Genomic DNA, 20,448 nt, shown 5'->3' with positions numbered 1-20,448 from the left:
AGTCTTTCAGAAAAACAAAAAGAGGTAGAAATGGGGAAGAAATGATAAAATTATTCAATTATTCTAGGGCAAAACCTGTGCAGTGGACTTAACTAGTCCAGAATGAAGGAGGTGATGAAGCCCTGGAGGGTTGTCTTCAATTTAAAAAAAAAATAATTGATAGGCTACCTGATGTGTTTGAAAGTATTGAGAGTTTGGGATAAATTAATTATAGATACTTGAATGCTAAATACTTAAGAAACATGGAAAAAGAGGTAGTGGCTAACTTCAGTCAAAAAAGGAAATGAGGGCTTCCCTGGTGGCACAGTGGTTGAGAGTCCGCCTGCCGATGCAGGGGATGCGGGTTTGTGCCCTGGTCCGGGAGGATCCCACATGCTGCGGAGCGGCTGGGCCCATGAGCCATGGCTGCTGGGCCTGCGCATCCGGAGCCTGTGCTCTGCAACAGGAGAGGCTGCAACAGTGAGAAGCCCGCGTACCGCAAAAAAAAAAAAAAAAAAAAAGGAAATGAAATCATATTATGCTAATTTATTCAACCGTGAATAAATATGTACACAGTTATAATAATGTAAGGAATAGTGATTTACCTAAGTAAGATGATATAGATATATTGAGGGATGGAGGATGGAGAAATAATACATGTGTTTATGAGAGGACATTGAAGTGTAAGTACATAGCTTATTTCCTATAGCAAGAAGTAAAATAATAGCCCAGACTGAAAAATCAAGAACTAGTAGTATAAGCATGCTATTACGAAATAGGGAGATAAATCCCAGAAGAGATTTATCTTAAAAGATAAGAAAGAAGTTGTCTCTGGGGAGCAGAAATTCAGAATGTAGAGGGCTGGGGTAGGGTTAACTGTGAAGTACCATTTGATATTTTAAATGCAGTATACTGGGGACTTCCCTGGTGGTTCAGTGGTTAAGACTCCGTGCTTCCACTGCAGGGCACACAGGTTTGATCCCTGGTCGGGGAAGTTCTGTGTGATGCGGCCAAAAAAAAAATACTATATTGGTAAAAATAAAGATGAATACAAGTAGTATAGTTTTTTCAGTTATTTGAAAATCTTAGCAGTCAGAATGGAGGAACTGTTTCCCTTAGGTATTGTAAGATATAAGACACTGGGAAACCAAGAATACTGATTTAGCACCCTTCTGAAAGAAACTTTAAAAATTCTCCCTGCTTTGCTACTAAACCTTGTGTTTCTTTGTTATTTTACAGACTCCAGTAACTTGTCAGCTATTGCTGATACCAGCATCTCTAGGAACAGAAAGATGTAATTCTGGCCTCATGCATTGTTGTTACCATGGTGGGAGCCAGCAAGTATACTTATGTGGTTTTACAAGTAGCAGGGGGCAGAAAATCTTACTAAAGGGGGCTTAAGTAGTAGGGAGCACCCTAGCAATACACATGGTAAAGGAGAGGGCTCACATGAGACATTCCCAGGGTATGCTCAGAAGAACTTCTGTGTGTCCTGCTGTAACCACTGGAGACATGATCCAAGGAAACCATCATATTGATGCTGTGCATGACTCCATTTGTTCTCCTGGACTGCTGTGGCCTGGGAAAGTGCTGAGTAGATCAGAAAGGATGAGGTGGAAAAAGAAGACTGGGGCATCCAGAGAACCATTTGAGCACTGGAGGGAAAAGGGGTGAGGGGACTGCAGGCAGAGCTAGCAAAACCTCGGTCCCAGATACAAAAATTGTCACTTCTGCTTCCTAACCTTCTGACTTGCACACTTAAATTTAGAGAAGAGTCTTCTTACTCTTCTGACCATCCCCCACCAGGGAATTTTTTAGGCCTTACAAAGAAGTGAGAGGGCGCATACCTGGTAGGAAGGTGCACCTGGACTTGTCACTCCTTAAGTGGAATAGAGTAAGGAAACGCAGTCACAGGGAAGCAGGGAAAAGAGTGGGTACTCACTAAGGCCAGTCTTGTCTGTAAACAGAACAACTCTGATGTGACCTGAAGGTCTAGGAAGACCCTAGGACAGAAAATCTCCCCTCTCCTGCCTACTATGGTGCCCAGATCCCATCTGTACTTCTTTGGGCATCTCAGCATTGCCCTCTCATGGTCAGAAAGGAATAAAGTAGGGATTCAAGTAGGTACCTGATTCTTGGAGACTGACCAGAGGAGCCTCTCCCATTCCTTTTCCCTTTTCCAGGTCCCCACAAACATTTATTGGTTTTTACTCTGTCCCAGTCTCCAGGTACAAAGGTAATGAACAAGGCCCCTGCCCTCAAAGAGTTTGCAAAATTTTGATGGAGGTTGGGAGTATAGAGGCAGATAGGAAAACATAATTTTATCCTAACGGGTTAAGTTAGGAAACAGATCTGCACAAATACAGATGGAAGTTCACCTGAGTCAGGGAAGGCTTTCTAGTTGAAGAGACCCCTGACCTAAGGGGAAAGTAAGAGTTATCTAGGCATGAGCAGGGCAGAACAAGAACTGACTCCTCCACTTCCATTGTGTCACCTGGAATTACATTCCTTGTTTAGTGACATATATCCCCCCAACCTCAAACCTTTGGCTCTAGCTGTGCCAGTTCAACTCTGTCACCCCTCTCCTTACCCAGGCCTGAGTCTTCATTCAGACTCTAGCCAGGCAACCAACCATCTTATTACAGTCACTCTACTCATGGCAGCCACACCCTATATTCTAGAACAGCTATGTCTAATATAAATATTAAATTTTCTAGTAGCTACATTTAAGAAGTAAAAAGAAGTGAAATTATTTTAATAACATATTTTATATAACCTAATGCACCCAAAATATTTCAACCTTAATATAAAAACATTACTGAGATATTTTATGTTTTTCATATTGTCTTTGAAATTCAGTATATATATATATATATATTTTTTTTTTTTTTTTTTTTTTAAATTTTTGTCTGCACTGGGTCTTCGTTGCTGCGCGCAGGCTTTTTTCTAGCTGCAGTGAGCAGGGGCTACTCTTCAGTGCGCGGGCTTCTCATCGCGGTAGCTTCTCTTGTTGCGGAGCACGGCCTCTAGGTGCACGGGCTTCAGCAGTCGTAGCACACGGGCTCAGTAGTTGTGGCTCGCGGGCTCTAGAGCACAGGCTCAGTAGTTGTGGCGCACGGGCTTAGTTGCCCTGCGGCACGTGGGATCCTCCCGGACCAGGGCTCGAACCCGTGTCCCCTGCATTGGCAGGCGGATTCTTAACCACTTCGCCACCAGGGAAGCCCAAGATTCAGTATATTTTACACTTACAGCATATCTCAATTCAGTCACACTTAAAGTGCTCAATTGCCACATGTGGTTAGTGACTACAATGTCTGACAGTGTAACTCTAAAATTCTGCCCAGACTGAGTGTACGTGGCGAGGCACTATGATATATTTCCTCTAGGTCTCTGTACCCCGAGTCAAGGCCCTGAGAACAATTTTGAAGAAGAACGGGAAGGCCTGTGAGGTTTCAGCCAAAGAGTAATCACTCCCTTCAGATGCTAGACCTAGACAACTAACCCAAAACTGATCTCAAACTTGCTGATAAGACAGCTTTTAGCAATCACAAATCCACAAGTGCATCACAGTCAGACACATCTGACCCCTGGTGTCTCCAGATTGTCCTCTGGCCAGCAGAACACCCGCTAAGAAAAACTGATAATTAACTAATGTAACAGCATCTTCAGAAGGCAGCCTGGAGGGGCCTTGGTGAAAAGACATCTAGTCCTGCCATTCTGGTTCTGGTTGGGACTGGGAACCACTTGCCATTTGGGACTGAAAGGGGCTAAAAATATTTGGCGTAGCATCAGACACCTTGTGTTAGAGTCTAGCGTCAACAAGAATCACATGGGAGAAAAATATTGAGAAAATTCTATCCGTTAATTAAAACATTTCCACAAATTAGGAAAAGACCACCTTTTAAGTTTCGCTTAGAGAAAGGAAACACGGGGTATTCCATGAAAGCAGAATTTGAAATCCAGAGGTAAGAGTTCAGTCACCTCATACTGAGACCAGAAAAGGGAAGTGTTTGGACCAAGGTCATTCAAAAAATCCGTAGAGGTTGTGATGAGCCCCTGCATCCTTTCCACTACAACCCCACTGTCTCTACTAACTGAAAAATATTTTAATTGGAGACACTGTGCCATCTCCAAGGTTCTCCTAAATTACCCTTCAGGATGACCCGCTCTGGGAAGGATGGGTCAGCGCTCCCCGGCTTCTGACTTAGGGGACCAGCCACCCTGAATAGGATTGTAGCGCCGCGATCCCCCACCTTCTGGATTCCTGGACGGAGGAGGCTACTAGGGCGGTTCTCTCGCCAACTCCACACCTTCCGGAGCCTGGCCTGGCCCGGCCCAGCCCAGCCCCTCCGCTGTTTCCCAGTTCCTGGCGGCAGGCTGGGCTTAGGCGGTCAGACCGCCAGTGGGAGGCAAGCGGGGAGCCCCAAACGGAGGCCACACCCAAGAAGGCAGTTCACAGACTGTTAGCAACTTCGCGGGGAGTGGGGTCCGGGATGCGAGTGGGCCGCAGGTCAGTACCCAAAGTGCCAGAGAGGACCTCTCGACTCTCTGACTGGGGGTGGGCATCCCGGGAAGCGATGGCTCGGCCAGTCCCATACCTGTCCTCACGCCTCGCACCCGCCCCGCCGGCGCCGGCCGGGACGGGCCGCCTCTCAGCAATTCCGGGGGCTTATTAGGCTCACTCTGGGTCCGGCAACGAACTGCTCCGGCCTCGCAGGGGTCGCTCGGGCCAAGCCCCCCACGCCCCCCCACGCCCCGCTGACAGCCCGGGCTTGCTGGGGGTGGGGGGGCGTCTCCCTGGGCGGGAGGACCTGCTAGTGCACTGGCGGCCCACAGCGCCGCAGCCTCGGTGCCGGGGAAAGATGGCCTATCACCTCGAAGCTCCGCCGGACCCACGCTGCGCCCCCGAGAGGCCGCCTTTGCTTCTGGGGCACCGCGCAGCCTCCCGACCTTCGCACCGGGAACCGTTTCCGGGGCGAATGCTTTTCGTAGCTGACCCGGCGCGGCCCGTGACGCGAGAGCCCAGACGGAAGTGCGGGCGGAGGAGCCGGAGCCCGAGCCGGAGCCCGACCGAGAGCAGGTCTCGGGGGCTCCGGCTGTGGGGACTGCTGGGCCTGGCAGCGATGGCGACCCTGTGGGCCGGCTTCCTTCGTCTCGGCTCCATGCTCAGCCTGTCCTGCCTGGCGCTCTCGGTGCTGCTGCTAGTGCAGCTGTCGGACGCCGCCAAGGTGAGTCCCGCCCCGCGCTCGCCCCAGACCGGAGCTCCTCCCCTGCCTCCGGCCTTGTCCACCTGCGTCCCGCCCAAGTCCTCTCCCAGCCCTGACAGGCCGACCCCTAGCTTCACAGCCCTGGCCGACTACCACCCGGAACCCTCCTGACAGTCAGAGAGCAGTCCAGCCCTCCTGCTCCAGCTGTCTGACGGTCCCCGTCCGCACCCCTCCCACCCACGGAGCTGACACCCCGCCCCAGCCCCACCCGGCCCTGACGGCGCCCAGAGTCGGGACAGCATCTCCGCCTCCTTGAATTTCCCTTCTCAGCCCCGACAGTACCCCCCGCCCCCAAACTTGACAGCCTTTCCAACTCTAAGAGCCTTTAACTAACTTTATACGCTTGAGCTCTGACAGTCCACCGCCGCCCTCCACCGGCTTCACAGACCACTGCCCCAATTCCCCAGGCCAAAATGATAGGAAGCCCGCATCTCACAGCTGTCTTCCCTCTTAGGAACTAACTCCTCTCAACTCACCCCTGAACAGATTCCCTTCCCACTGTGGGAACTTGCTTCTCCTGGCAGCCTTCCTTCTCAATACGACCTACAGGAGTCTCTCTCACCGGCCTCATATCCTCACCTGACTCCCTCCAGGACCTCCTGGCCCCTTTCTTGCCTTCTCTCTTCTTGATAATTTAGTGGGTAAGGGAGGATCCAAACTACAGGAGAGGTGAGGTCGTGGCCTTCTCCCCTGCTCCATTTCTTGGCCCTTCTGGTCCCCCTCATGCTGCTATCTAGTCCCCTTCGTGCCCATACCCTCCAGACCTGTCCTTGATGAGCGAGCTCATTACTAGGGAAAACAGATGGCCTGCACATTAATGTGATGGGAAAACAGAATGACACTTTTCTTTTTTAAATTGGAGCTTTATTCTATAATACCTTTAAATATAGGGGCTGGGAAAGATGGGTGACAAGTATACAGATCAGGGGGGTTTTAGTCAGGGGTTCTTTTTTTTATTGAAGCATGTAGTTAATTTTCAATGCTATGTTAGTTTCAAGTGTACAGCAAAGTAATTCAGATTCTTTTCCATTATAGGTTATTACAAGATATTGAGTATAGTTCCCTGTGCTATACAGTAGATCCTTGTTGTTTAGGTCAAGGGTTCTTTTTGAAATCTTCCCTACTTCCCTCCAGAAACAGGGACAGCAGCAAGTCTCCTGACTTTCAAAACACTGCTGGCACCCTCTGCATATCTTCTGTCATCACTCTAAGTGGTATATTGTAACCATGTACTTGTCAGTCTCCTTTACTTGGGCATGTCCTAATTATGGGCAGGAACCATGTCTCACGCTTATCTGAATCCACCTCATTGCACACAAGTTCTGGCACAGGACAAATGCTCACTAAGTAGTTGCTCAATGAGTAAATGAATTACCAACTCTGCCAGATATACCACCATATATAGGAGCTTTGGACCCGGTCCTCTGGAGACTAATGAGCCGCTGCCTTCTCAGATTAGATTCCCCTTTGCTGGGGAAGCATCTCCTACTCCCTCTATTCATAAATTTAGCCACCCCTTCCTCCACTTCTTGAAACTTGCTTTATCAGTAGTTGTCCTCTCTGTCTCTCAGGGATTAGAAGCAAAGTTTCCTGGGAAGGGTAGACCAAACTGATCTCAGCTACACGACAGTACTTCCCTTATGTATTGGGTTGGCCAAAAAGTTCGTTCGGTTTAAAGTAAAAATAAAAGACACATTCTTCATTTCCACAGAGAACTTTATTGAACGTGTTCACAAACCGAACGAACTTTTTGGCCAACCCAGTACTTCCTTTCTAATTGTAGCTGAGTGCCTCCAAAACGTCATCCCTTCTATAGGACTCTGGCCCAACCCATTTTATCCATATCAATACCTTTCTACCAAAGGGTGGAAGGATGGTGAGGAGAAGAATTGTGATTTGTTTTGTGAGTAATTTTTAGTTTGATATTTCCCCATCCTTCTGTAATCAGCATTCTTATCTGCAGGCACAGCTGTCTGTCTACCTCGTCTTTCTACTGGCAGGTAGATGGTGATAACATTAGCACAATTTGATTGTCATGTGACACAAAAATGTGATTAACAAGTCACAGATAGTAGATGTTATTTCAAAATAATTTTATGTAGTATATAATCATTCATTAGCATTACCAATGGCTTTAAAAAACGTGTATATCTCAAAGTTATTTAAAATTTTAAATGAATGGTTTTAGAATACTTGGCAGGGGATGCTTAGCAAAATGTGTAAGTTGCAGTTTTTAAAAATATTGATGATAAACTGTCAACAAGTTTCTATTTTGGTTATAGAATTCTGAGGATGTCCGATGTAAATGTATCTGTCCTCCCTATAAAGATAATTCTGGGCGTATTTATAATAAGAACATATCCCAAAAAGACTGGTAAGTATTCTGGATTACTGAATTACCTGTCAAATTTCTTTCTTTGGTTGTCACTGTTAGCCCTGGATATTCTTCCAATGTATTGTTTTCTCTTTAAGCAAAAGTGTTGAATTCCATTTCTATTTGAAAAAGTGAGAGTAAGGCCCTGAGTGCATGATGTAGGCCCAAAGGAATGTAGCCAGAATCCCCAGGCAGGGAGGCTTTTACATTGGGATCGGGCTGAGTTTGTGGCACCCAGACTACCCATAGCTACCCTTCTGTGTCTCCTTAAATTTTGGTCCTCCCTCTTGCTTCTCAGTGGAAGGTAAGCAAGCCTCATTTATCTGGGTCAGAGTTTTTACAATTTATAGGTTTGGATGATATATTGTCAGGTATAGGAGACTATGTTTAAAAGTGTCAAAAGGCTCAGGAAGGAACGGGAATGAGCCATGAATATCAGAGTGTACCAATTGGTGTGCTATTAATAGGTTATAGGTGTGCCAAGTCATTGATCCCTTCAGCCCTTGGCATATAATCAGGCAGGCCTGTGATGACTGGGATCCTGACTAGCTAGCCACCAGCAGCCTTCTCTATTTATCCCAGTGGACCTTACAAATAATAGCTTTTTCTACATGTGCCATAAAATGATTGGGAAGCAGTTGCTTTGTAGCAGCATAAGTGGGCTCCTTACCCTGGACTGGGACATTTTATGGTTTGTAATGGAAGATTGCCAGGATAGGCCTAGAAGAAAAATAGCTCCAAATGTTCCGTACTTTCACATGTGCCCGATTTCACAGCTAAATAGCCCCGAACGTTTGAAAGCAGAATTAAATTCATTCTGTTACAATATTCCAAGCTGACTTTGAATAAGAAAAGGCAGCCTTTGAGCATGTTTAGCTTTTCTGATGTCGTTGTCTGTTCTTCCCATGATGTGCATTTAGGTTCAATCCGACATTTGGTAAGTGTATTCTTGAGAACTTCTTGTGAGCTTTTGTGTTCTACTTTAAATTGTCTCATACTACAAAGTGATTTAGCTATTTTTCTAGGTTTTATATCAGCAAGTTACTTTATATGAAAAGAAAACTCAAATTTAAGTTATTCCTATAAATTTTCCAAATATATTGAGCACTTACAATCAGTTTATTCTATTATCAGTAATAGAATGTGATGCCTGTTACTTGAGTGGCAAATGAACTCACTATTCAAGTGTTTAGCACTAATCTTTTCACTGACTTTTTGTTTTTCCAGGTTCACAGAGAACCGTATATCATTTATCCCTGGTTATTGGTGAAAATAGGGAGCTTTGAAAATAAACAGTTGAAAACAAGGCTTGCTTTGGAATTTTTCTTCCCTCTCTCCCTTGCTCCCTTCCTGCAGCTTAGTCTTTTACTAGGGATAGGTTCACAGATGTCACTGAAAGTTTTTTAACTGGCTTTAGAAGGATAGGCAAGTTATGACTAATCAAGATATTATGGCTTTCCAGGCTTCCAATATCTTATCAGACCCTATATATATTTTTATATATAGGGTCAGATAAGATATTGGAAGCCTGGCCTCTCCATTTTGTCCAGTTGTTAGCTTTAATTCTTCATTGACCTATACTGTCTAACTTAAGAAAAATTTGAGTTCTCTGGTTTATGTTTGAGATGTGATTTGAAGCTGATAATGTCCTCCTTTTGGCACTAGGGGGAGGTGTCTCCTAGTTCCTGAAGTGGTTGTGTTCTGTATCTGGGTTCTGTGTCCACAGTGAGTGGCCAGTCAGAACCAACCTTCCTACTTCCTCTCCCATCCTGCACAGCACTCAAAATCTCCTTGTTATTAAACTGTATTTGTACTTCCAAAGAAACACTCAATATTCAACACTTAGATTCCCAAGTAATTCTTAAGTATTGTTGCTAAGGCTTCTGAAGCTGAAATAGAAAACTAAGTAGGAGATAAGTCTCATTTTCCTGAGGTTCAGAGAGATACAGGGGGGCTGTCCTAGGAGGCAGGAGCCCTGGATTCTGGTCCCTTTAGCTATTACTTTACTCTGTGACCTGTACAGGTGACCTCTCCGAGAGTGCTGGGCTGGATGACCTCTATGATTCTGAGCTAGATACCCCTGCAGTGGGATTTAGCTTCCTCTGCCTATTTTATGCCTGCCTCCAGCTGGATACGTTCCTGGTCCTCTGTACATTTGGAACAAATATCACACACTTGTATGGTGTGAATTGTGGGACCTTACTCTTATTTGAAATTCTGCCAGTTGGGACTTATTATATATCATTACTACCTTTGTTAAAATTAAGTTACCTGTTAAGGAAAACTGACTGAACTTTTATCATTTCTGCCATTTTGGGTTTTCTTTTTTTTTTTTTTTTTAAACTGTCTTTTGTAGCTTTTTTTTGTTTTTTTGGTTGTTTTTTTTTTAATTTATTTATTTATTTTTGCTGTGTTGGGTCTTCGTTTCCGTGTGAGGGCTTTCTCTAGTTGTGGCAAGTGGGGGCCACTCTTCATCGCGGTGCGCGGGCCTCTCACTATCGCGGCCTCTCTCGTTGGGGAGCACGGGCTCCAGACGCGCAGGCTTAGTACTTATGGCTCACGGGCCTAGTCGCTCCGCAGCATGTGGAATCCTCCCAGACCAGGGCTCGAACCCGTGTCCCCTGCATTAGCAGACAGTTTCTTAACCACTGCGCCACCAGGGAAGCCCCTGGGTTTTCTTTCTTATGCCACAGCTCAGAGGGAACAGAACACAAAAAAGTACGTTCTGATAGGGCAAAGGGAAGGAATCAGCTTGGAGCATTGGATGCCCTCAAGAAGGTGGGTGGAGTGCGACAGGATGCTGTGGTAGAGTTCTTGAGGCAGCCAGACATGCCTAAGGGAGAGAGCACAAGAGGGAGGGAAACTGCCCAGCAGCCAGCAGGAGGACAGCAAAGCTTTGCCTGCCTTTGCTGAAGGTGATCAGGGTAGTGGGCTCTTAATAGCCGGGGAGAGTAAGAATTTAATTATTTCCTAGAATTGACAGATTTCTGGGAAAAAGATTTTTTGGATAGGCTTGCTTTTTCATAAGCCATAAATAAGTGACCTGGAAAATGGGGAGAAAATAAACCTCCAACCACAAAAACATTCAGCCTTTTATTATTTTTAGGTACCGTTGCCAGGTAGTGTTTTCACTTTAAAATATTTTTGTTGTCCTAATCCTACTTCTACATGCTTTTTAAATAGACTTTTGTTCATTAAGAAAAGTAACTGTTTCTTACTCTGGTGTTCAGCTTTCAGAGCTTCATAATTTACCAACTGTTAGGTGTGATTAGCCATTCATATACCACACTGTGGCAGTTTAGATGATATTAGATAATTCATGAAAGAGGTAATCTCATATTTGAATAATGCTCCAGGTCACTTTAAATCATTTAAAGCAGTTTTACTTGCTAAATGAACAAGTCTAAATATGACTTGATCTGCTAAGTAGTTTTCAGTCCCATTTGGGATTTTTCAGGTGCATTTTAACTATAAATAGCACTTTTGAAAATAGCTGCTACATATGTGTCTTTATGGTTTCTTAGACTGTTAAAGCTTACCAAATCGCTAATGTTGAGAGAGGAAATGATTTCCCTTCCCTTACTGATTATTTGTTCCTTATATTCGTTCTTTCATTGGGAAAGTTAAGTGATTATTCCAGATTTCAGGAAAGGTTTGATCAGTGCAAGTAGAAAATCCAGCTAGGTTTAGGCAGTATTTTATCTTTGTTTTTTCAGCGATTGCCTTCATGTTGTGGACCCCATGCCTGTGCGGGGGCCTGATGTAGAAGCATACTGTCTACGCTGTGAATGCAAATATGAGGAGAGAAGTTCTGTTACAATCAAGGTGAAAAAACAATAATCCATCTTTTCTGCTTCTGGAACAGTTTTTGGTGGTATCTAGACAAGAAAGAAAATTTTGGACACTTGAATTCTATTTAGTTACCTAAACTATTGCTCTTCCATCCTGTTCCCCAGCACCCTCTTACCCCCTCCTTTCTCATCCCCAGCCTGCACCCTAAAAGGAGCAAGGGGCCTGCTCTCCACCTGCCTCGTTGAGATGCCTTGTGCATTAATTAGGATACCTTAGATAGATGTGATATGTGAAATGGCACAAAAAAAGCCCTGAGTATAATTAGCATTTCCCAGAAACACATTCCAGCTTCTCTGTGGGCCACGTATGCCAAAGATTAGTGAGAAAGCAGGATGATTAGACCTTCTTCTTCCTGCCCCCTCAAGCCTTAGAAAAAGTTATATATAGAGTGACTACTCTATCCTAGAAAACATCACTTCTGGATTTTAAGATTTCCTTTGTTTATCTTTTATAGGAAGTGGAATGTAGATCAGTCTCATCACAATATGGACCTCTAATGGGTTCAATTACTTTATTATGGTGGCTAATAGTTCTTCTCCCCAATTTTTTTATATGGAGGTCCCCATTCTTGTTGCAAAAAAAAAAAAGCCTCAGGGGAATCTAGGGTGGTCAGCTATGCCAGTTACAAAGATCCCTGCTGTGATTGACCCTGTGGAGAGCTCCTGCTCCAGCAGGGTACTGTCCCATAGAGAAACCATCACTGTACTTTTCTATTTTTTAACAAAATTTTAATGTATAATTTCCATACCCCAAATGTCACTCATTATAAGTGTACAATTTTTTTTTTTTTTTTTTTTTTTTAGCGGTACATGGCCCTCTCACTGTTGTGGCCTCTCCCCTTGCGGAGCACAGGCTCCGGACGCGCAGGCTCAGCGGCCATGGCTCACGGGCCCAGCCGCTCCGCGGCATGTGGGATCTTCCCGGACCGGGGCATGAACCCGTGTACCCTACATCGGCAGGCGGACTCTCAACCACTGCGCCACCAGAGAAGCCCATATAAGTGTACAATTTTATAAATTTTAGCAAATTTAAAACCAATTTTTAAAATCCAGTTTTGGGGACTTCCCTGGTGGTCCAGTGGTTAAGACTCCGCACTTCCAATGCAGGGGGCACGGGTTCAATCCCTGGATGGGGAACTAAGATCCCACATGCCCGCAGCCAAAAAGTAAAAATAAATAAGTACTTTGGGTATTAACCCTGATAACTTTCTAAAAAAAAATTTAAAAAATAAAATCCAGTCTTAGAACATTCCCATCACCCCAAAAAGATCCCTCATAACCATTTATAGTTAATCCCATTCCTACCCCCAGCCCTAGACAATCACTATTCTGCTTTGTGTGTCTACAGATCTGGACATTTCATATAAATGGAATCATAAAATATGTGGTCTTCTGTGACTGGTTTCTTTCACACAGCATAATGTTTTTGAGGTCTCTTCATGTTGTAGCATGTATCAGTACTTAATTCCTTCTTATTACTGAATAGCATTCTATTACATGAACATACCACATTTTGTCTATCCATTCATCAGTTGATGGACATTTATTTCCAGATTTTTACTCTTATGAATAATGCTGTCATCACTATCTGCGTACATGTCTTTGTGTGGGTGTATGTTTTCCTTTCTGGTAGATTCCTAAGAGAGGTAAGTTTATATTTAATTTTTTAAGAGACTTCCAGGTTGTATTCTAAAGTAGTTGTACCATTTTACATTCTCACCAGTGACATATGAGGGTTCAGTTTCTGTACATCCTCGCTAACGTTTGGTATTGACTGTCTTTAACTGTAGCCATTCTAGTGGGAGGTGTCACACTGTACTGCTTGACACCACACAAATTAAGATCTCAAGAAAATCATGTGCCTAAAATGTATTTTTGTATATCTAAATTGATCTAAAGCAGTATGCTGTTGAAATCTGTGAATTACATTTTCTGTTAGGGATCCTAACAGAAAGTGGTCTTGACTGCAGTGCTGTTCAAGTCTAGGACACTGTATTCAGGTGAAAACAGAGAACTGCTGTGCTAGCAGTGGTTCAAATGATTAGCAGTAGGTGAAGATGGAATTGGAAGACTCGTGAAAAGATCCCAAAGGCAAAATGCTTTCTTTCCTTTTTTTCTATAAATAATACTTTGGTGAAGAGTTGAGTTTATTTCTTATGTTGGAATCTGATTTGTATGGAAATCCTATATGCTTGACAGATAGATCAGTCTTCACTAGGGCTTTAACATTATTATACAAAATTCAGATTTCTTGGCTTGAACAGAGATATAACTTATTTTCAATTTCCTTTAGGTTACCATATAATTTATCTCTCATTTTGGGCCTTCTGCTTCTGTACATGGTATATCTTACTCTGGTTGAGCCCATACTGAAGAGACGCCTGTTTGGACATTCACAATTGATACAGAGCGATGAAGATGTTGGGGTAAGTTCTTAGCATGCCCTAGTTGTTCAAGGCCAGTCTCTGTCGTCATCTGATATAAAGTGCATGTAAAGAGTAGTTACATAATAGATGTCCCTATCTGGAGCAGATCCTCCACCAGAGAACCTAAAGACAGTTCTAATATTAGTGTATGTCTATTTATGAGGAAATTGCTCTGTAAAGCCATAAATATGGTGGTTAGACCGATGATCCTTGGTGAGTGTGCTGTACAAGGCTTTGCCTTTCACTACCAAGGGCACAATTTTCATTGCCTTTTCCTGTTTACATTGAGAAAAGCATCGGAGATAGTCTTCTTCCTAGGCTCCTGCCTGAACACCTTCCTGTCAACATCACCAAATATTTAAAAGGCAAAGAGGCTTTAGTGAAGGGACGCATGAAAACCATAATGTTCTTTACTTAATGAAGTACAGCTTGATAACCTGCTGATGTTTTATATTTCCTCTTTCCTCCTCCTTTAAAAAAAATCTGATCTTTAACTCTAGAGAAAAATAAAACCATCACTCCTGATTCTCTTCCTACCTTTAAAACACATTCATATTTGTATATATAATTAATATTACTTCACTCAAAACCTTTGAGAAATTGACACAGGCCACAAATTTGTTATTCAGTATGCTTAGAAAATTATAGTTTGTTTTGTCATTATCCTGTTTGGGGTTGTTTCCAAATTTTCCACTATTTCATTATTACATATATAATATTCTTTAGAAATTACTTTTTATTTTGGATTACTTTATTGAACTATGTTTCTTAAAGTGAATAAAATTTAGTAGAGTTTCAGAATCAATTCCAAAAGCCAAAGCCAGGATAAAGCCTTGCCAATCACAGTCAAAAGTCCTTTTACTCTGGAATGCCTTGTGGACCCACTGTAAAAGATGAGAAAGGGGATCCCGAATGAATGGCTTAAGTTATAATTACAGAGCCTGCTTGTCTCATGAATATCGATATTGAATACTCAACTTAATTTGAGCAAGATTTCATTTTTGTTTTGTGAAGAACTTTCATAGAAATACCTCTCTTTGCCTCTTTCCCCCTTGCTTCCTTTAGTAATTCAACCAACACATAACAAGTAACTTTTCCATATCAGGAAGGATTAGAGTCTCAAATACTGTTCCCATGTTAATTTTCATTCACATACAACATTTCCCATTGACATTTTGGGTCAGATGATTGCTTTTTGTAGGGGGCTGTCCTGTTCACTGCATGATATCTAATAGCATCCCTGACCTCTGCCCACTAGAAGCCTCAGCCCAATCATGACAATCAAAAATGTCCACATACGTTGCCAGATGTTCCTGGGGGTCAAAATCACCCCCAGTTGAGAACTACTAACATATGAAAACGTTATGTATCAAAGGCCACGTAAACCATTTCATTATAGACACAGAGACAGAAACTCTGACTTAAACTACATCCCTTATAGCATTAAATATCTGGTTCCTGATTTTAGGGGTAGACAATATTAATGTAATACACACAGAACATAAAAGAAATGGATGCACAAATGTGTAGATAAAAATAGGTAGGAAAGGCATTTGATGGGACCATGTGCTTAGTAGGCATTTTGTTCACCAGTGATTGATTCTGCGAGCATGTCGATCATATGAGAACATTGTCTTGAGAGGCCTGGCTGACTTGTGATATCTGTTAAATTGATTCTGGGCAGAGAGAGGTTTTCTAAACACAGGTATGAATTTATGGTAACAACTCTGTTCAAAAAGAAGTTCAATTTAAATTCCTACAATTGTTGCTAATCCAAGATGATAGTTCTTCTCTCTTTATGTGCCTTTAAACGTGCTTTTGTTAAATTCCGTTTTAAGTTTGTCTATTTTTGTCGGGTGTAGAGCACATTGAATCAAGTGAGAGTCAGCACAAGTAGTTCAGAAGCTCAGTGCAAGGAGCCACAATATTTACTGTGTTATATATCCACGACACATCATTGCTATGATCAAAGCAGTACATTAAAACATGTTTTGTACTTATTGTAATTTTATCAGCTGTAAAAAGTGCAAACATATATAAAGAGTAAATCTCTATTTGCATTCTCCTGGCATCCATGACTATGAGCAGCTAGTTCAGTCTTGTTCTGATGGATGGAGAATAGGCCAGAAGGATTAACTGTTTGGTTAGTCCTTTAAATTTGTTCCTTAAGAAGATGTCTCTCCCCCTCCCTTGAAGAGTAGATAACAGGACTATGAAATTGAGAAGCACTCTGCTGGTAAAGTACATCCTTCTTCCCAGTCTTGTTAATGTCAAAACAAACCAATGGTAATAGTGTTTTATATACAAGTTCACTGAAGCACCACATTCGGATAGTGTCATTTTAATCTACCTGAACAAAATCAGTGTGTTAAGAAGATGTGACACCAAGTCAAGTTTAGGGGAGCTAAGACCTGTGCTTGTGCTCATTTGTTAGATGACCTTGGATCGGTTTACTTCCTCATGGGAAATAAAGTAATCCAACAACATTAGCCGCCTTCCTCTTTCCTAACGTTCTTTCTTACATCTTTGAAACATTTGAACTTTGCGAAATTGTTTTTATTATTTTCATTTGTAAGGTTAAAAAAAGAATGGGGTTTGCACAAGATATTACCTAAATTAAGTGAAAAGTTGAAGCAATTTTGGTAAAGAAGGCAGGGATAAATTCTTTACAGAAAACTCTTTGGGCCTCCCTGGTGGCGCAGTGGTTGAGAGTCCGCCTGCCGATGCAGGGGATACGGGTTCGTGCCCCGGTCTGGGAGGATCCCATATGCCGCAGAGCGGCTGGGCCCGTGAGCCATGGCCGCTGGGCCTGCGCGTCCGGAGCCTGTGCTCCACAACGGGGGAGGCCACAACAGTGAGAGGCCCGCATACTGAAAAAAAAAAAAAAAAAAAAAAAAAAAAGAAAACTCTTTGATGTCTTTGAAATGTCGACATTATATAAATATCTTGCTCCAAAAAGAAGACCAGGTGTTAAAACACTGTTTAGTTACAGTTTTATATATATAGTTATGCAGTTATGTATAGCTTTCCATAGACACGCTGACTCCTGCCCTGGGTATATAATAGAGCTTTTGCAAACATGCGAAACAATATTGTTTCTTTCCGAGAGGCAAAGGTTAAGAGGTCTGACTTGTGACTTGTATCCTATGTTGGAACATTTAGGAGCTTTGCTAACCCAGGTTCAGGAAAAAGAGATCAAGGAAAAGGCAAACAAAAGCAATAAATTAATACTGAATGCCTTTTGTCATTTAGGCAGCTGTGTTTATATCTCATTCATAGATAGATTAGCCTAGTGGTTTCCTGCGTAATGACTACAAACATCAGTGGCATTGGTTTACGTTGGTTTACTTTGACCAGGACAGGTTCGTTTTCTACACAGATACCTGGGTGACCCTTCAATGGCCTCTTTCCTAATGCGGCAGCTAACATGGAAGCTACTGTGTGCTCAGCAATGAAAGATTCAAGTCTTTACCAAATAGAAACGCTGAAGTAATAATTCCTTACTGTCCTTAGCACTAGAGGGTAATTGTAGCACTTGAGCTATGTCTCTGTTCATTACAGATTGGGGAAGGGGGGAAATGTAGGTGTTGAGGGCATAAGAAGAGATGGAAACCAACCAAGATAGGATCCAGTCAACTCATCTCCCAGGATGAATGTGGCCCCAAGCTGGCAAGTAACAATTCTAATATAATGGGAGTCAGGAAATTAAAAGATAAGCGTTTCCTCAGCCACAGATTAGCTATATAGTATCAAATAAAACAAGGAAAAGCCCTACTTTCTGTATCTGTAACATATAGATATTAACATGCAAAATAGATTTTCTTTCCACCACTCATCAAGACGGGCTCCTCTTTAATATAAATGACCACTGTCTTTGTCTTGATCCCTACTTCTTAAGGGAATGTCTTTGGAAATGGTGACTCATGGGAACTTTGCACAAATACCTCCTCATCGCTTATTTTACTTGAACCAACTATTTCTGTAGTTGAGTTCATCCTGCTTCTGGCAGTTGAGTGCCTAAGAGTGCTTGGCCAAATTAGATGGTCTGTTTGAAAAGGCCAGCTGCTCCTATCTCCGTGGCTGGATAACTGCTATTGTGTGTGTGTGTTTTACACGGACCATACCGTCTGATGTTCTCCATTCCTGGACTTTCAGGATCACCAGCCTTTTGCAAATGCCCACGATGTGCTGGCCCGCTCCCGCAGTCGAGCCAATGTGCTGAATAAGGTAGAGTATGCCCAGCAGCGTTGGAAGCTTCAAGTTCAAGAGCAGCGAAAATCCGTCTTTGACCGTCATGTTGTCCTCAGCTAATTGGGAATCGAATTCAAGGTGACTAGAAAGAAATGAGGCAGACAATGGGAGAAAATTGACTGAGTTTTCCTGGGTTTTGTTTTAATGCCCTGTTGATTTCACTAACTCTTGCTGGAAAATTCAAAACTGGAAACAAAAACATGCTTGGTATTTTCTTTTCTTGTTAATGTATTAATGGAGGCATTTTTTTTAAAGCACATGCCTCAAACAACGTTAGCCTTTTCTTATTTGTGACTTTTACTAATAAAAATATGTCTGCCTGTAAATTATCTTGAAGTCCTTTACCTGGAAAAGGCACTCTCTTTTTTACCACACAGTTTTAATTTGGTTTTCAAGATAATTTTCAAGGGTGGTTTTTGTGTGGTGTTTTTTGTTTTTGTTTTTGTTTTTGGCAGAGTAGGGGAGGGATACATGGGAAGTGCTTAACATGACTTTTCTCAAGTCACTTTACTAAACAATCTGTTGTAAATAGACTTTGCCTTTTATTTTCAAGTTTCATTGATATTTTGCAGTCTGCCAGCCTCATCAAAGCCCTGACTTACCTATTTGAATTTTGCACTGACTATGTTATCTGGACATCTGGTTGGCCTGTGGCTGCACTTCATGGTAAATTGGATCTGAAATGCCTGGTGGCTCTTCACAAGATGCAGATTTTCTTCATGTACTGTGATGTCTGATGCAATGCATCCTAGAACAAACTGGCCATTCGCTAGTTTAATGAATAAACATAGTCTTGGTGTGTGGTCTTTCTCATCTTCTTCTAGTATCTTTAAGGATGAATCCTAAGGACTTGGACACTTGCAATAAAGAAATTTTCTTTTAGACCCAAGCCTCCCTGGATTGATGACATACACATATTTGTCAGCATCTCCAGTCAGGTTGAGAGGCAGCTGTTTGAGCTGTAGTGTGTACAGCTTTGAACTAGCACTGGAGTTCCAGTTGCCTCCCTCTGAAAGGTATAGCAGTTATTGGATAACTGGCTTTTTTCTTCCTATGTCCTCTTTGAAATGTAACAATAAAAATAATTTTTGAAACACCTACCAGTGTATCTATGTCTCCTAACTTTTCTCCCCTCCCTCTTTTGCTGTATGATGAACTTAAAGATGCAAAGACAATTTGTACCCTGTTGTAAGACTATTGTTTTATACCAGTCTAATCATAAAACACTGGTGGTAAATTATCTGTGTGTGGGTGTGGGTGTGTAGAGAGAGAGGGAGGGAGAGAGAATGTATGGATACTTAGATGGGTCTCTGAAAGTATACAGATATCATTTTGATAAACTGAGGGATTTAAAATGCATGAAGGAGTGTTTGTTCTAAGAAATTTTTGAACTAAATTACATTAATTTCATAAGGATGAGATTTTAGGAGCCGTTAATGCATTTTTTGGTTAGTGAAAAGCACTTTTTTTAAACCCCAAAATCTAACCTAAAATTATTGATTTTATTGTTAGTATTAAAAGACATAAGTTCAACTACAACGAAGTGAAATTTATTCCAGGTATGCAAGGCAGTTTGAACATTTGAAAATTAATGAAATCTATCACAACACACTCAACAAGAAAAATGATGTGATCTTATCAATAGATGCAGAAAGAGCATTTGACAAAATCCAACACCCATTCACAACGAAAACTCTCAGTAAACTAGGAATAGAGGAGAACAAGACAAGGATGTTCTTTCTCACCACTCGTTTTCAACATCATACTGTAAATTGTAGCTAATGCAATAAGACAAAATAAAATAAAAGGTATACAGATTGGGAAAGAAAAGTTAAGACTATCATTGTTTACAGATGACATGATTGTCTATGAAGAAAATCCAAAAGAGTTAAAAAAAAAACCTGGTACTAATAAGTGATTTGACTATAGCAAGGTGGCAGGATAGAAGGTTAAGATACAAAAGTCAATTGCTACCCTACATAATAACAATGAACAAGTGAAATTAAAACACAATTGCCATTTACATAAGTATCCCCCCAAATGAAATATGTATAAGTCTAACAAAATACGTACAAAATGTATATGAGGAAAACTACAAAACTGATGAAAGAAAGAACTAAATAAGAGATTCCATGTCCATGGATAGGAAGACAATATTATCAAGATGTCAATTCTTCTCAACTTGATCTCTATAGATTCAATTCAATCCCGGACTTCCCTGGTGGCACAGTTGTTAAGAATCCACCTGCCAATGCAGGGGACACAGTTTGATCCCTGTTCTGAGAAGATGCCACATACCG

At 42.2% G+C, this 20,448-nt stretch overlaps 1 protein-coding gene across 1 annotated transcript; it reads left to right on the top strand.

Moving 5' to 3' along the window:
* The first annotated feature begins 4,464 nt into the window (after positions 1 to 4,464).
* LOC309807774 (transmembrane protein 9B-like) lies at positions 4,465 to 19,246 on the top strand. The gene is given in 7 exon segments (XM_082627699.1): positions 4,465 to 5,207; positions 7,529 to 7,620; positions 11,337 to 11,445; positions 13,765 to 13,772; positions 13,774 to 13,897; positions 18,053 to 18,226; positions 18,721 to 19,246. Coding segments are annotated over 6 exon segments (855 nt in total). The 5' UTR covers positions 4,465 to 4,841; the 3' UTR covers positions 18,209 to 18,226; positions 18,721 to 19,246.
* The last annotated feature ends 1,202 nt before the right edge of the window (positions 19,247 to 20,448 follow it).

Source organism: Mesoplodon mirus (genome assembly GCF_964341445.2).
Source record: "Mesoplodon mirus genome assembly, chromosome: 7".
Lineage (NCBI taxonomy): Eukaryota > Metazoa > Chordata > Mammalia > Artiodactyla > Ziphiidae > Mesoplodon > Mesoplodon mirus.
The sequence above is the reverse complement of the archived record's forward strand: the minus strand, read 5'-3'. Positions and strand labels throughout refer to the sequence as shown.